Below are 18508 nucleotides of genomic sequence, written 5' to 3'. Positions count from 1 at the left end.
AGTACAGGTACTTTACAAGATAAACCGCTCACACATGTTCATCATCAGGGTAAACACGAAGCACCGCTGTGACTGCGTGTCAGGCCTACCTGCCATATCTGGCAGCGGTGGATTCAGACCACTGGCTGGAAGCTGAGATGTCCTCATCCTGTATTTGTCCTCCTGACATGCCCAGAGGATACCGACACACACCTGACACACAACGACAACAACAACAATGACAAGGGAGTGTGTCACTGACAGCTGGAAGAACAAAACATTCAGTAAATAAATGCAGATCAGTGGAGGCCAACAAAACATCTGTCCAATGTGATGGTTCTCTGATAAAATAGTCATCCTGTAATTACAAGAAGTGATGGAAACAACATAACTGTAATTAAGTACTTTTCCCCTTTATACATGTTTTGTGAGAAAGATCTGAAATCAGTGATGGAATTTTTCAAAAAGTACTTGATTTTTTTTTTTTAAATCTCTCCCAAGGTAGTTGATTATTATCATTATTATTATTATTATTATTATTGAATGAACGAATGAGTTTATTTGGCACACACACATAACAAAAAATCTCTTGAAACAAAAAACTCAAACAATTTCACAGTTTTGTGCGGCCAAAATGGTGTAGGCAGAAGCAAAAGCTTATATATATATATATATATATATATATATATATATATATATATATATATATATATATATATATATATATATATATATATATATATATACACACACACACACACACACACACACACACACACACACACACACACACACACACACACACACACACACACACACAGAGGAAAATAAGTATTTGAATACCCTGTGGTTTTGCAAGTCTCCCACTTAGAAATCATGGAGGGGTCTGAAATTTTCATCTTAGGTGGATTACGTCAAAACTACTTCACGGATTCCCAATTTTGCACCACAGGTAGATATTAGGGCATGGAAGACTCCACTGAATGTTGGAGGTGATCTGGAGGGGCGGATGCCAGAAATCTTCATTTGCTCTTGTTCAAAGTGGTTTTTGGGAGGGTTTGGTTTAATATCTGTGCTCATTTGTAATTCAAAAAAGTGTTTTTTGACAGCCTGAAAAGGGACTATTTTGTATAAGGTCAATCTACTGCGAAATAATAAAGACCTGAATTCCCTTAAACCACATTTACAGTACATTGAAGTAAGTCACTATTGCTCTGACAAATCTTTGAAAGAACTTCTTTTTGTACTTTTAATCAGGATATTACTGCTGCTCCCCCTTTGGTATTATCACACTCATTCCTGCTTCATGGGGCCTTGCTCTCAGGCCAAGCAGATCGTTGTTTGGCATTGAAAATTCAAAACCACATTCCAACATTCACCAGACATTCTCAGCACTTTCTGCTTAACCCTCCAGGATTTGTGGAAAGACGTGAAAAATGTGATGGCTGATGCAGGGTGAAGGGGGTGAAGGGGTGAATGGGTGCAAGTGCAGCTTTATTCAGAGCGTGTGGTTATTTTATTGAAATAATAAGCCGGATCCCTTCAGTGTCTCTGCCAGTCCAAACAGCACCGCTATCAGGCACGTGCAGCCGTTTCAGCAGCACACGTATCTGCCCCCACCGTGCGGTCAATACCGCCAATATACCCTCTGTTTCCTGTCAGCTACTCCGCCCTTTCATCTTCTCATCTGTCTCCTCTTGTGTGGTCTCCCTTACTCACTCCTGTTTCTGTCCACTTCAATGATGAGAGGTGATTAAAGTTAATAACGTGCTTTAGAAAATTTTCATCTCATTAAGGATCAGTGGGTAAGTGGATAACTGAGCGTGACACAGTGGACATGGTATCTATTAAGTTTACAAGGCTCCAAATGGATTTTCTTGATTTCTCTCTTTGAGGACAAAAATAAAGTTTCCATCCAGACTTCAGGGACCTTAAACTGGCCAGGACGTCCTCTCCTATTGGACTATCATGATAAGACTGTACTGCATTGGGATCTGAATGCAACAGCTGCCTGTTGCATTCAGTTCTCCATAACATATTGGCAAAAAAATTACCCAGAATGCACGGCAAAATTTTGCCAGTCAGCTAAACCTCCAGTTGACATATACAAATAATGAATGTTTATGAGTTCAATGGCACAAATATTCTTCACCTCGTTGAATGGTATGTTCCAGGTTTCACCAAATTAAATATTCGTTCCATTGAAAGAATGTAAAAACATTCATTATTTGTTTTATATAACAGCTAAAATAGATGCTTGTCATTTTATATTATATTAATTTACCTCCTCAGTGCAGTGAAAAAAATGTCCTGCACCTCAGCTGGAGAACACACACTGCACATGTGTGTGCAGGCGCTCATGCCCTCATGAGGACTGGCCAGCGTCTGAGCGCGCGGCATGGTGTGAAGTCGGCCGGTCGGCCGGCTGATTTCTCTTCCACCACATAAATTGCAGTTTACATGACAGACAAAAAGAGTAGAAATTAAATCAAACAAATAAGGGTGACAAAGGCGTGAACTCATTTTTATATGATCGCTTTGCTTTGGACACTAGCGCCCGTCAGCTGACCGCCAGCTGACTGACAGCTGGACGTGACCATGCTAGCAAGGTGTTAAATTACAACACAGACAAAAATACGCTGTAACAAACACCGTTTTGTCAGTTATTATGGCGCTTTTTTCTCTCTCTCTTTTTAAAAAAAAATATGTTTATCTCCTTCTTGATTTTAGGCATTTTATGCTTCTGTTAGAAACAGTGATTGTAGTGCAGTGGTAAAGTTTCCGTCTGGTAATCTGAGCTTTTGTAAATCGCAGGTTCAAATCCTGCAAGTGGCATTTATTTTTTATTTAACAGGGGTTATTTAACCGCAGGGTTCTGTATTACATCTCCTTTTATTTACTATTGATTTCAACACAACAAAACCCAACAGTTTTTAGCAAACCAACATTGACTGGTTTGCTAAAAACTGCCATTTAAGAAATAAGTTGTTTACTGTCACCGCTACATGTGGATTTACTCAGGTCATTAATAGGTACGTAGGTAGACCTGGACCCATAGTGATATTCAAGAGGTCATATAAAATGTTTAATGATGTGAAATTTGTTGATGATGTGAAAGCTATTCGTTGGTCTGAGGTGTTATCTATTCATAATCCTAAAATTGCACTTGCAAGATTTAATAGTTTATTCATGCCTTTCGTTGAAATTTATGCTCCTTTGAGGAAGTTTACTGTCAGGAACATTGTCACACCCTGGTTGGATGATGAAATTAAAGACTAAAATTAAAGATTAAAATGAGAGATCAGATGAAAAAATGGCAATTATAGCAGGAAATAAATCTGACTGGGATCTTGATCGTAAAATGAGGAACTGTCACTAAACTTAATAGAAAGGTAACAAAAATGTTTTTTGTGGATCAAGTTCAGAAAGCAGGAACTGATAGCAAAAAGATATGGAATGTTTTAAATCAGCTGACCGGTAAGAAAAATAGAATCAAGTTGTCCTTTCTTGAGGTAAATAATAAATTCATATCAAAGCCAGTAGATATTGCTAATTATATTAATGATTACTTTATAAGCAAAGTCAATAAATTAAGAGAAACTATGCCTAATTTGAGCAATGTTAAATCCTATCTATTGATAAGAAATATGAAGAATAAAAACATCAGGTTTAAATTTGAAGAAGTAAGTATTAATAAGGTAAAGGAATATTTGAAATCCTGTAAAGACAAGCCCCTGGGTGTTGACGGTCTTGACAGTAGGCTTCTCAGACTAGCAGCCGTCGCTCCTGTTCTTGCTCATATAATAAACCCCAGTTTTGCTTGCAACACATGTCCACAAGAGTGGAAACAGGCTAAAATTATTCCACTACCGAAAAACAAGAAAATTCAGTTCTTGACTTTAAACAGTCAACCCATAAGTATTCTACCTGTGTTAGGAACAATTATGGAGTCTATTGTATATGAGCAAAATAGTAACTATTTTTCGTCAAATAATTTATTCACGGATTTCCAGCATGCATATAGAAAGAGTCACTCCACTGCCATGGCATTGAAAAGAAGAATATAGCTGGTACTGTGTTTCTTGATTTCTCTGCTGCGTTTGATATCATTGATCATGATTTGCTATTGGAAAAACTCGCTGGTTATGGTTTTGAGCTATCAGCTCTTACTTGGTTTTATAGTTATCTATCTAACAGGACACAGACAGTGTTTTTAATGGCTGTTTCTCTAGCACCAGGAGCGTAGTATGTGGAGTGCCACAAGGGAGTTGCCTCGGTCCACTATTATTTACAATTTTCACAAATGATTTACCATATATTTTTGATAAAGTTTGTAGGGGTGGTGGTCAAGTGGTTAATGCACTTGGTTTCAGTGCGGAAGGTTCCGGGTTTGAATCCCACCCCTACCACATTACATTTCTCCATGTAATGTGGAGTTGATGTATGCAGCTGATTCAACTGTTTATACATCAGCAAGCTCACACAATGATTTAGAAGCTGTTTTAAATGTGGAACTGCACAAGGTAGTTGACTGGGTTAAGTCCAATAAGCCAGTGTTGAATATAGTAAAGACTAACTGCATGATTATTGGCTTTAGTTGTGTTATTATGAAAAAGCCCGTATTAAACACTAAAATGAATAATATGAGAATAAATCAAGTACAGGAGACTAAGCTGCTGGGTGTAACAGGTAGATTCAAAATTATCGTGGAAAAAACATATAAATAATATTTTTGGAAAAATGAGCAGGGGTGTATTGATTATGAGAAGACATGCAAGGTTTTTAAGTTGTACAACATTGAATTACGCTAATAAAGCATTATTATTAGTATACCTTCATTATTGTCGAGCAGTTTGGTCAAATGCTTCTGGTGAAATGATCAATAAATTACAGATTATTCGAAATAGGGCTGCTTGTGTAGCACTTAAATGCAGTTATAGGACTAACATTATTACAATGTACAAAAGTTTAAACTGGCTGTTAGTCAAAGACAGACTTTTATATTCACTAGTTAAATGCAGTTATAGGACTAACATTATTACAATGTACAAAAGTTTAAACTGGCTGTTAGTCAAAGACAGACTTTTATATTCACTAGTTATTTTCACTAGTAAGATTATTGTCACTAAGTTACCTCGTATTTTGTTTAGGAATTTCTCCTTCAGAATGTTGGGATGGTGTCGTAACACGGACCCACAACAGGGGGTGCAAAAGAACGGACAATGGATAAGAAAAGGAGTAACAATTTAATGTTGTGAAGGCACACAACGGAATACAGACAGAAATAATGGATGCCAATTGTACACAAGAGGACTGTGGGCAGGCTCGAAGATAGGAGACCTCTGATGATCGAAGAGCCGGGGCCCACACCGCTTCCACCACCAACGGCCTGAAGAACACCGGAGCCGCCAAGTCCCGAGTCCCCAGGTGGTCTCTGTCCTCCGTTGTCGGCCCTGGTACTGCTGGCAGACAAGAAACAGATGATGGTGAGTGTGAGTCCTCACACCCAGCAACCTTTACACACAATTCCTCCGGGAGGGCAAACCTCCAACTCCAGATACGTTTTCACTCGTGCAGCTCCTGTTTGTCCCTCTTCTGGATGGAGTGAGAGACGATGACCGTCGTCTTCTCACTATCCGCCAATCCAATCTCCAAACTCAATCTACAGGAATGCGGCTGCACACAGAACAATATTAGACAATGATAATTCAGCAGAGAAGGTTACCTTTAGTGGTAGATGATTTCTCGGCGAGGAGGTGGAGTTGTAATCCGCTTCTTATGAGGTGGTTGATGAGAGACAGCTGGTGTGGTTGACAAGTGACAGCTGTCACTTCCAATGGCTCCGGCGCCCTCTCATGCTTGAAGCCCGCACTCCAAGCAGGGCGCCGACTGGTGGTGGTGGGCCAGCAGTACCTCCTCTTCAGCGGCTCACACAACAGGACCCCCCCCTCAACGGGCACCCCCTGGCGCCCGACCAGGCTTGTCCGGGTGTCGGCGGTAGAAATCGACCAGGAGGGCCGGGTCCAGGATGAAGCTCCTCTTCACCCAGGAGCGTTCTTCGGGTCCGTACCCCTCCCAGTCCACCAAGTACTGAAAACCCCGGCCCTTCCGACGGACGTCCAGGAGCCGACGAACAGTCCATGCCGGCTCCCCGTCGATGATTCGGGCAGGAGGTGGCTCGGGTCCAGGGGTGCAGAGTGGTGAGGCGTGGTATGGCTTGAGTCTAGAGACATGAAAAACCGGGTGGATCCGCAGTGAAGCCGGGAGTGTCAGCTTCACTGCGGCCGGACTGAGGATCTTGGCGATGGGGAATGGTCCAATGAAACGGTCCTTCAGTTTCTGGGATGTCACTTGGAGCGGGATGTCCTTGGTGGATAACCACACCTCCTGCCCTGGTTGGTATGCAGGGGCCGGGGATCGCCGGCGATCTGCATGGGTCTTGGCCCTCGTCCGGGCCCGCAACAGGGCAGAACGGGCGGTCCGCCACACCCGGCGGCACCTCCGCAGGTGGGCCTGGACCGAGGGTACCCCGACCTCTCCCTCCACAAGTGGGAACAATGGGGGCTGGTAGCCCAGACACGCTTCAAAAGGGGAGAGGCCGGTGGCAGATGACACTTGGCTGTTGTGAGCGTACTCGATCCAGGCCAGATGGTTATTCCAGGCCGCCGGATGCGCGGAGGTTACACAGCGAAGGGCCTGTTCTAAGTCCTGGTTCGCCCGCTCTGCCTGGCCGTTCGTCTGTGGGTGATACCCGGACGAGAGACGTACGGTGGCCCCCAGCTCCTTACAAAAACTCCTCCAGACCTGCGAGGAGAACTGGGGACCACGATCCGAGACGATGTCCGATGGTATCCCATGCAGACGCACGACGTGGTGGACCAGGAGGTCTGCTGTCTCCTGGGCCATTGGGAGCTTCGGGAGGGCCACGAAGTGGGCCGCCTTGGAGAACCGGTCCACTATTGTCAGTATGGCGGTGTTGCCCTGGGACGGCGGGAGGCCTGTGACGAAGTCCAGGCCGATGTGGGACCAGGGGCGATGAAGCACAGGCAGGGGTTGGAGGAGACCCCTGGTCTTGTGATGGTCCGCCTTGCCCCTGGCACAGGTGGTACAGGCCTGGACGTAGTCCCGGACGTCGGCTTCCAGTGACGCCCACCAGAAGCGCTGCTGGACTACTGCCACGGTCCTACGCACTCCGGGATGACAGGAGAACTTGGATCCGTGGCAGAAGTCCAAGACAGCAGCCCTAGCCTCTGGTGGGACGTAAAGTTTGTTCTTCGGACCGTCTCCCGGGTCCGGGTTCCTTGCCAGGGCCTCCCGGACGGTTTCCTCCACGTCCCAGGTGAGGGTGGCCACGACAGTGGACTCGGGAAGGATGGTTTCAATGGGGTCCGACAACTCAGCCCTGGCCTCCTCTTCGTGCACCCGGGACAGCACATCGGACCGTTGATTCCTAGTCCTGGGGCGGTAGGTGATCCGGAAGTCAAAGCGTCCGAAGAACAGGGACCAGCGGGCTTGCCTGGGGTTCAGCCGCTTGGCAGTCCGGATGTACTCCAGGTTCCGGTGGTCCGTGAAAACCGTGAAAGGCTCCGTAGCTCCCTCCAACAGGTGTCTCCACTCTTCCAGAGCCTCCTTCACCGTGAGGAGTTCTCGATTGCCCACGTCATAATTCCGCTCAGCGGGGGTCAACCTGCGGGAAAAGTAGGCACAAGGATGGAGAACCTTATCGGACTCCCCGCTCTGGGACAGCACGGCTCCTATCCCTGAGTCTGAGGCGTCCACCTCCACTACAAACTGGCGAGTAGGATCAGGCTGCACCAGAACTGGCGCAGACGAAAACCGGCGTTTCATCTCCCTAAATGCGGCCTCGCACCGGTCCGACCAGGTGAAGGGGACTTTAGTGGAGGTCAGGGCAGACAGGGGGCTAACAACCTGACTGTAACCCTTAATGAACCTCCTGTAGAAGTTTGCAAAGCCGAGGAACTGTTGCAGCTTCCTACGGCTTTTTGGTTGGGGCCAATCCCTCACCGCCGCAACCTTGGCCGGATCCGGGGCGACGGAGTTGGAGGAGATGATAAACCCCAGGAAGGACAAAGAAGTGCGGTGAAACTCACACTTCTCGCCCTTCACAAACAACCGGTTTTCTAACAACCGCTGTAGGACCTGACGTACATGCTGGACATGAGTCTCAGGGTCCAGAGAAAAGATGAGTATATCATCCAGATATACGAAGACAAACCGATGGAGGAAGTCCCGCAAGACGTCGTTAACCAATGCTTGGAACGTCGCGGGCGCATTGGTGAGACCAAACGGCATGACCAGGTACTCAAAATGACCTAACGGGGTGTTAAATGCCGTCTTCCATTCGTCTCCCTTCCGGATCCGAACCAGGTGGTACGCATTCCTAAGATCAAGTTTGGTGAATATTTGAGCTCCATGCAAGGGTGTGAACACCGAATCCAAGAGGGGCAATGGGTATCGATTGCGAACCGTGATCTCGTTCAACCCCCTGTAATCGATGCATGGACGGAGTCCGCCGTCTTTCTTACCCACAAAAAAGAAGCCCGCACCCATCGGGGAGGTGGAGTTCCGGATCAATCCGGCGGCTAAGGAGTCCCGGATGTAGGTCTCCATTGATTCGCGTTCCGGACGTGAGAGGTTGTACAGTCTACTGGACGGGTACTCAACGTCCGGAATCAAATCAATGGCACAATCGTACGGTCGGTGCGGGGGAAGAGTGAGTGCCAGATCTTTGCTGAAAACATCAGCCAGATCATGGTACTCCACAGGCACCGCCGTGAGATTGGGAGGGACTTTAACCTCCTCCTTAGCCGTGATCCCGGGTGGAACCGAGGATCCTAAACACTCCCGGTGGCAGGCTTCGCTCCACTGCACCACTACCCCAGACGGCCAATCGATCCGGGGATTGTGCTTCACCATCCAAGGAAAACCCAAAATCACTTGGGAGGTAGAAGGTGTCACGTAAAACACGATCTCCTCCCTGTGATTCCCAGACACAACCAGAGTCACGGGCTGTGTCCGGTGTGTGATTAACGGGAGTAGGGTGCCATCTAGTGCCCGTACCTTCAAAGGCGAAGGCAGAGCCACTAGAGGGAGCCCTACTTCTTTTGCCCATCTGCTATCCAACAGATTCCCTTCGGACCCCGTGTCCACCAGTGCTGGGGCATGAAGGGTTAAATCCCCACTCAGGATTATCACTGGGATTCGTGCTGATCTGCGGGGTCTCCCCGTGTACATGTTATGGCCCACCCTTAGCCCAGTTTCTAAGGACGGGCGTTGGTGTTTGACCGTTTGGGGCAGTCTTTTAACATGTGCTCACATGAGCCACAGTAAAAACACTCCCCGCGGGCCAGCCTCCTTTGTCTGACGTCAGATCTCACTTTGGCCCTGCTCGTCTCCATAGCTTCGTCAGCAGGGGGAGCTGTTGCCACACGGAGCCCTCTGGCAATGGAACGTGGGGACGACGTCGCCCTTTCGGACCCGGAAGAGAGAGGGACGGCTTGTGCCCGGCCACGCCCCCCAGCCTGCTCCCGACGGTGTTCATTTAAGCGGTTGTCTAAGCGTATAACCAGATTGACAAGCCCGTCGAAATCCTGCGGTTCGTCCTTAGCCAGTAAATGCTCCTTCAGTACTGGAGACAGTCCGCTTATGAAGGCAGCGCGGAGCGCAACGTCATTCCAGCCAGACCTCGCAGCTGCGATGCGGAAGTCGACAGCGTAATCAGCTGCGCTCCGACGCCCCTGTCTCATTGACAGCAGCACGGTCGAGGCAGTCTCGCCTCTATTGGGATGATCAAACACTTGTTTGAATTCCCGTATAAACCCAGCGTATGATGTCAGAAGCCATGAATCCTGTTCCCAGAGCACTGTAGCCCAAGCGCGTGCCTCACCTCGAAGCAGATTAATTACATAAGCCACCCGGGTGGCGTCTGATGCGTACATAACCGGACGCTGTGCAAAAATGAGCGAACACTGCATTAGGAAGTCTGCGCACGTTTCAACACAGCCTCCGTACGGTTCGGGAGGGCTTATGTAAGCTTCAGGGGACGGTGGGGGGGGTTGTTGAACGGCCAGTGGAACGTCTGTATTAGGCCCCGGGCCAGCAGGAGGAGACACTGCAGCGACGCTCGACTCGCGTGCTTCCACTCTGGCGGTGAGAGCCTCCATCCTCCGATTGAGGATTGCATTTTGCTCGGTTACCAGATGTAACTGAGCAGTGAAAGCGGTAAGGATTTGCTGCAGATCACTTACCACGCCTCCTGCTGACGCCTGCGCTCCTTGTTCTCCCATTGGCTGTTCAAGCTGTGGTTGACGCCCCTCGGGATCCATGACGAATGGCCGAGAAATCCTGTTGGGATGGTGTCGTAACACGGACCCACAACAGGGGGCGCAAAAGGACGGACAATGGATAAGAAAAGGAGTAACAATTTAATGTTGTGAAGGCACACAACGGAATACAGACAGAAATAATGGATGCCAATTGTACACAAGAGGACTGTGGGCAGGCTCGAAGATAGGAGACCTCTGATGATCGAAGAGCTGGGGCCCACACCGCTTCCACCACCAACGGCCTGAAGAACACCGGAGCCGCCAAGTCCCGAGTCCCCAGGTGGTCTCTGTCCTCCGTTGTCGGCCCTGGTACTGCTGGCAGACAAGAAACAGATGACGGTGAGTGTGAGTCCTCACACCCAGCAACCTTTACACACAATTCCTCCGGGAGGGAAAACCTCCACCTCCAGATACGTTTTCACTCGTGCAGCTCCTGTTTGTCCCTCTTCTGGATGGAGTGAGAGACGATGACCGTCGTCTTCTCACTATCCGCCAATCCAATCTCCAAACTCAATCTACAGGAATGCGGCTGCACACAGAACAATATTAGACAATGATAATTCAGCAGAGAAGGTTACCTTTAGTGGTAGATGATTTCTCGGCGAGGAGGTGGAGTTGTAATCCGCTTCTTATGAGGTGGTTGATGAGAGACAGCTGGTGTGGTTGACAAGTGACAGCTGTCACTTCCAATGGCTCCGGCGCCCTCTCATGTTTGAAGCCCGCACTCCAAGCAGGGCGCCGACTGGTGGTGGTGGGCCAGCAGTACCTCCTCTTCAGCGGCCCACACAACACAGAAAATCATAGATACATTACCAGACATGCTGTGGTGGGAAATTTTTATGTTACCTGTGACCAGAACTAATGCCATAAAGAACACTGTCATATTTAGAGGTATGAAGGAATGGAATTTATTACAGGAATGCATTAAACTTATTTCAAATGAATGTTCTTTTAAGTGGTTAGCACTGTTGCCTCACAGCGAGAAGGTTGTGGGTTCAATTCCCGTGGCCTTTCTGTGTGTAGTTTGCATGTTCTCCCCGTGTGTCTTTGGGTTTCCTCCGGGTGCTCCGGTTTCCTCCCACATCCAAAGACATGCAAGTTAGGTGGATTGGAGTCTTTAAAATTGTCCTTAGGTGTGTGTGTGGGTGTGTCTGTGTTTGTTTGTCTGTTTGTGGCCCTGCGACAGACTGGCGTCCTGTCCTAGGTGTACCCCACCTCGTGCTCTATGACTGCTGGGATAGGCTCCAGCCCCCCGCGACCCTTAATTGGACTAAGCGGTAGAAGATGGATGGATGTTCTTTTAAGGAACTTCTAAAACAGTATGCTGACCTAGCTAGCAATCTGGGTTTAATTTTTTTTGATAATGGATTGACTAGATGTGATGATTAATTTGACTGGAAGTTGATTGGTTTTGTTTTATTTTTTTTCCCTTTGTTATTTTTAAAAATTATTTTTATATATTTTTGAATGCATTTTTGATTTTTGATTATTGTATATTGTGGTTGTTGTTTTGTGTGCACCCCAGGAAGAGTGGGGATCTTAATAAATAAACAAATAAACCCACTGATTTTCACTAATTATACAATTATATTTTTATTTTATTTTTCTGGTGGGCGATACTGGGAATTTTGGTATTGATCCGATGCCAAGTAAATACAGGCCCAGTATTACCGATATCAATACCGATACCGATACTGTTTCATATTTAAGCTTCATAGATCCAAAGGATCCAAAAGACCTAGGATAGAATTTCACCAAACATTGTACGTGACAACAAAATACTTTATTATCACAATCAACATTTTTGTTTAAAAAATATCACTCAACACAACTTAAAATCTCCTGAGGTCGAGGGCTGACTCAAGGAGAGTGCTGAGTGGGCAGGCCAGGCTGAGGCTACCTGCATGGCTGTTGGCTGGCACCGCTGAGCCACGTGAAGGCGCAACAACAAAAGACCAGAGGGGGGAGGGCGCGCTGTTCCGTGTTGTGTGACACAGCACAACACTGCTCTTACAGACAGAGAGTAGATTTTGATGAATCTGTGTGCGCAGCAGTCAGTGCGTGTGGGAGAGAGAAAAAGTTTGAGTATCGATCTTTTTACACAAGGATCGTTGAATATCAATACCAGCGTTGGTATCGATATTATCAATATTACGATCGATCCGCCCATCTCTACTTCAGATTGCTCCAAGTATGAAAGCATGCTCTGGTGTCACATGTCGCCGCATCCACAGCACCATGGAACCGTCCCATGGCACACATAGCAACCACACAAGCAGACAACCGATGCATCTGACTGATCTAAATAATAATAATCAGAACAGGAAGAAAAAAAATATCAATACAAACTGCCTTCTCGGTATAAGAACAAAGGTGAACATTTGGTGAGAGTTATTAAATTGGCTCATGGGTCAAATCTGAGCCATGGACCCATATTTTGGAAACCCTGAGCCTCAGGGATTGATGTAATCTTTTGGTTTCACATGGATAGCTCCACTGAACAGGATATGAGGTAGGCAGGGTCATTTACAGATGAAAAACTCTTTGGAGAGATCTGACTTCTGTGGATGTCATAGCGTCCAGGCGTACATTTCAGTGGAGCCGTAGGTGGAAGTTAAGAGAGACTGACCCTGTTAGCTTGGCCTCCTGTCTGACCGAAAAACCTTTGAGAAGACGCCAGTAACAGCAGAGCTGGAGGTTCAAGGCCTTCTCTGTCCCTCTGTTGCCCTTTCTCTCCTTCTTTTCTCTCTACCTACAATTTTCTCTTCATCGTTATTGATCTTGACTAAACATTTGCTTTAATTGCAGGTAAGTTATTGGTATTTCAGATTTTTAAGTGCACAATTTAAAATATGCTCTGAAACAAACCAGAAACAGCAACAAGAACAATTACAAACACCATCAAATACAGAAATACAGATATAAAATGTACACATGATGGGTACTAATTTGATTAATTAAAAAAACTTTTTCACAGCCAGCTTTGTTGAGACAAGTCAGTGGATGGATACATGAACATGTTCAAGTCACTGAATGTGTCTTGGACTTCATTTCCATCAATCATTAAGAAATACTGATGGTATTGTACTGTGTGGTAAATCTATCTGAAGGTACTGCTCAAAAAATGAGCGACTGTGCAAGAAAGAGACTCGTGAGGAAAGCCACCAAGAGACCCAGAAGGAGTTATAGATTTCTGTGGCTGTGACTGGAGAAACTGCATCGTGCAGTTTTTGTTTGTTTGTTGGCTCTTGAGTTCCACTTAATATTTGGACAGAGAGACAATTTTATCTCTGTATACCATCATGATGATGTTGAAACAATCAAGATGTGCTTGGAGTGAAGGCTTTTAGTTTTAATTCAAGGAGTTTAACAAAAATATTGCCCATTTACAAATTAGATTAGATGAGATTATAGAGAACTTTATTAATCCCTTGGGAAGACGCCATCAGGAAATTTGAGGTTACAGCAGCATTGTATAGAAGCACACAGGGTAAGAAGCACACAGAGTATCAAAAGTGAAAGTAAAAAAGAATGATGTCCATTTGCATACATACTGCCTCCATACTGTTTTTTTACTTTGATACACTGTGTGCTTCTTACCCTGTGTGCTGCTATGCAATGCTGCTGGAACCTCAAATTTCCTTATGGAGTCTTCCCAAGGATTAATAAAGTCCTATTTAATCTAATGTAATACAAACAGTACAGCACTGTATGGAAAATATGTCTGGAGTAGGCAGTTCTAAAAACTGATCGACATTACAAGAAAGGGACAAGTGAGGGAAGCCATCAAGGGATTCTCGCACAAGTGGTGGAGTGTAACAAAAACAACTGCCTTTTTCTAGAAAGCACACGGGACACTTGGGATAAGATATGATTACTTTTCGTGCATTATCAGATTGGTCTACTTGCATTTAGTTCTGAACACATTTTATATTTTCTTTATAAAATTCAGGATGCCAACAATACTGACCGGGATTCTGAAGGTTTGCACAGGGCTGATGACCTGATACATTACTCGCATTTTTGTGCAGACATGCTCCTTTCAGACACACGTCCATGCGTAACTGCAGCCACACTCACACATGCAGGCTTCAACTTAGCAGTGGCACAGTGGCAGTTTGAAGGAGGCACAAACAAAAACTCTTCCAGATGTCTGCATTCACCTCCTTTCATCTTGTCCGCTCTAACCGCTGTTCCAGTATGCCCTCTTCTCATCATTTATTCTCTTCCCACAAATGTTTACGCCCACTCCTCCACTCATATTTCCTTCCTCCCACCATATCACCTTGGCTCGGCCGCCAAAACTATCCCACTTTTCTCATATTCTCAGAATATTAGTGATATCCTTGGCAGCATCATTATGAAACTATTTCAATGAAAGGTGCGGTGCTGGATCTTCAGATCGAGCTTCAAAAGAAACAGCAGAGGTCTCCAATAAATGATTCCAAATCAAAACAGAGCACAGCAAGGCCAAAAAGTAAAACCACTCCAGATGGAACACAGTCCAAAAACGTTTCTATTTTATAACCTGCCAATTTGTGACTTGCTTTTTTGGCCGTGGCTCAACAAGGACCTGAGTTCGGATTGAAAAACAGCTTTTCAGTATAGTTTTCTTAAGCCTGACCTTGTATTAACTATGTGACTGTAAAAATGTTGGAGAGGACATAATGCTGGAGGTTTTGCTTTTGTGTGGGTATTGTAACTCAGTTCGGCCTTTCAGAAATCTGTCTGCAGGGTCAACTGGAGGTAAAATATTTATACCAATAGGTGGCGCATGAGGTACATTTGGTGAAATCAGTCTTTTGACTTTACTTCTGCCCTGTTTTTTTTCTCCTGCAAACATGACAGAAAATCCCCCCCAAAATGTACTCATTATAATGCATTCACATGTTAGTGGTATGTGGCAGATATATAAGTATTTGGGCCACTTGCTGCAGCAACAAGAAAAAAACAGATTACCAACAAATACAGTATTTTATTGCTGCGTATTAGATTCTAGAACGTTGGCTGGAAAATTTCTATTCATACACGTGGCTCATTCCTTTCCTGCATATAATGCCAACACGGTGTAGTGTTTGTCCCAACTTACAGTAAAAAAAAAAAAAAAATCAATCATTTCCCAACTCCTTCATTTGAGAAATGGGGATCTCAGAAGAGTCTAATTAGAGACAGATACGTGGTCAAAATGAAGGCGAATTTCAAAGCGGTACAATGTATTTTCATACTATGATCACAAGCAACCACGTTGTTTGATTCTGTGTTGACGTCTCTTACAGTTTTTCAGATCTTGGTGTGTCAAAGTGGAACAAGAAGGTGCACGTGCACAAAGCAATTGCTATTCAACTGACGTGCTGGCTTGATCACTTGGGAGGAACAAGCCAACTTTGGAGATGTTCGCTAAAGCAAACCTTTTGTTTTCTGATACTATTTTGGGAAATAATAATAACCAGCTGTGTTGCTCACAATAGTAAATTTTGTTTTGGATGAATAAAATATTAGCAGTTCTTGTTTTTAAAAATTAAATCTGGGAAGCTTATAAGCTTTGTACACCAAATATTTCACTATTTTTTGTGGCTTATTGGGTAGGGTATGGATATGAACAAGAGTCAGCTCATACTGACACTCTGATCCAGTAGATGGCAGTGTTCTATGCATTTTGAAGGGGGGAGGGGGTGATGAGAGGAGGCTTATTTCCCATAATGCCTTTTTGGTGTGTGTGTCGGTTAATGCTCAAACCTTCAGAATTAGTGCATTACTTTAAAAGATATGTGCAATATTTTCACTTTGTAAAAATGACAGAGTTGCCGTTAATGTGGATAAACTGTCCGGAATTAGTTTTGTTTATAAATGAAAGCATGAGCGAATCTCCTCTTCCACCATCTGTATTGTTGCGTGCAAATTTTTTTTTCTTTTCAGGAGCGGCAGCAACAGCGGGCAGGGTGCATAAAGACAAAAGTTCTGGCTTGTTGATTGTTTTGGGTTTGTGATCGCTTTTGAATTTACTCAGAAGTCTCTGCGGTGCTTAAACTCAAAAGTGGCTTATCAGTAGCTGACAGTGTGCCAAGTTAGCTGTAACTTCTGCAATTTTTTTTTTAGCAGTTTATCAGTTTAGTATAAAAGTTAACTTTTCAATTAGCGGATTTGCGGTTATCGAAGCTAACTTTTTGGTTAGCTGTGCCCAGTATGATGCAAATCCACACACCCATGCATGCACTGACAGCTGCATTTCAATATCTTTCTTCTGACTTTACCACTGGTGGAGGATCGATAGGGATAAAGGGAAAGTACAGGTTCCAGAAATTGCAGGAGTTGGTCATAAGACATGGACAGCTTGAGTGTGTGGGAATGGGACAGGGGCATCTTGAGGCGGGTGTGTTGTGGTGACAACACATGTCCTCTCTGGGGGTAGGTGGAGCTAATTCATACTATTCCTACCCAGGTTGTGGGTGCACTGTTAGACCCATCTGGAGATCATGTGATTGGTGGCATGACATCATGGGTATGTTTTTTGGCCTTCCTCCTCTTGAGTGCAAACTGGGTGGCCCCAGCGGTACCCTGGCCTGTTTAGCGTTAGATCAGAGCCTGGATATGGAATTTCTTGGCATGTATTCTGATCTCACAGGTGGCTCTTGCACTATCATGTTTGTGTTACAAATCCAGTGGTTGGCCTTAGTGGCCCGTGGGTGCCTATGGGTGTTGTTGTCAGGGGTTGGCACCCTCCTGTGGATCTGAGGCTCTTCTATGACATTGGGGTCTTGAACACTATGCGCTCTTACATCTTAGGAGCATGTGATTGGCTCGAATGCTGTTGTGGAGCTGTAGGGCCTCTAGTTTCTTGGTGAAATCACGTTACTGTTCTGACTGAAGGTATTGATTCTAATTGTAACATTCTCTTTGGTGACCCTAAGACACAAGAAAGTGTGCTGCCCAATGCACATAACATGAGTATACACTCAAAAGTGGCCTTCACGCATTGCGGTGGTAGTCAGACCAATGCCGTTCCACACATTATGGGGTTTGAGGTACAGTTAACAATGAAAAAAAACAAAAAAATCCCAAGTAAACTCAGTCTGAACACTCAGGTCATTGTGTGTAATGACGTGGAAACATCACTCTCTCACTCATCTTCAACAGCTTATCCGGGATCGGGTCGTGGGGACGTGGAAACACAAGTCATGTAATTTTTTTTCTGTGAAGTCTTGGCAGACAACATAGTGACACAGACCACAGACAATGCAACATCATAGTTTGTAGAAAACCTAGGATGTAATTGATGAAAATAGGAGTCATTATCAGAGTTTTTCACCACATCCTAAACAGAAAGAGAGACAGGCTGGAGGATGTTGTGCCGGATGTTTGACCACACTTCCAAATGTTGGTTTTGGCTGTGTTTATTTATCTACCCAACCCACTCAGAGGTGACCCATGGGGTTAGCAGTGGGGCAGGTCGACCACCACCCATGAGCCTCCACATTTGGCCACAAGGTCTAAAAATATCACTAGAAGAAGAAGAAGAAAAATACCCACCTTGTGCGGTAGAGAGAGAGAGAGAGAGAGAGAGAGAGAGAGAGAGAGAGAGAGAGAGAGAGATTATGGAGCAACAGTCCAAACCCTCTTTCTCACCTCTCGATTTTTACCGCACCCTGTCGACTGAAAGGTACGTTTGTTCTGCAGTGTTTGCTGTCTAACCACCAGCTCCAAATTCACACACACACACACACACACACACACACACACACACACACACACACACACACACACACACACACACACACACACACACACACACACACACACACACACACACACACACACACACACACACACACACACACGCTCTGTCGTAAAGCAGAAAACCTGTTGCTCACATATGGTCCACAATGTGTGTCCTTGGTGCCTCAGAATACTGCCCATTAACCAAATCCTCCATTTATTAAACAGTGCTGCTTGTTGGTTAACCTGATTACTACCAGGAACACTAAAAATTATTAAACTGTATATTATAAGCCTTTAAATAAATAGTGGCCTGGAATATGAATAGATTTTTCAAACAGATGAAGATGAAAATGAAAATGAATCCAAATAATTTTTTGGTCCAACATGTGCCATGCCTACGACAGCGTTTTAGGGCCACATAGAATTTTTTTTTTTTAGACTTCGAGAAAAAAGTCGTAATATTACGA

At 45.1% G+C, this 18508-nt stretch overlaps 1 protein-coding gene across 2 annotated transcripts in view; it reads right to left on the bottom strand.

Annotated features, from left to right (window-relative positions):
* Window positions 1-18508, bottom strand: part of ddr2a (discoidin domain receptor tyrosine kinase 2a) — a 135589-nt gene that overhangs the window by 33045 nt on the left and 84036 nt on the right. For both annotated transcript variants that reach the window (XM_034180365.1, XM_034180366.1), the window contains exon 3: window positions 90-192. In XM_034180365.1, the coding sequence (XP_034036256.1) occupies window positions 90-192 (103 nt within the window). The remainder of the gene's footprint in view (window positions 1-89; window positions 193-18508) is intronic.

This window comes from Thalassophryne amazonica, chromosome 10 (genome assembly GCF_902500255.1).
Source record: "Thalassophryne amazonica chromosome 10, fThaAma1.1, whole genome shotgun sequence".
Classification (NCBI taxonomy): domain Eukaryota; kingdom Metazoa; phylum Chordata; class Actinopteri; order Batrachoidiformes; family Batrachoididae; genus Thalassophryne; species Thalassophryne amazonica.
Note: the sequence above shows the minus strand (reverse complement) of the source record. Positions and strands in the feature narration are given on the sequence as shown.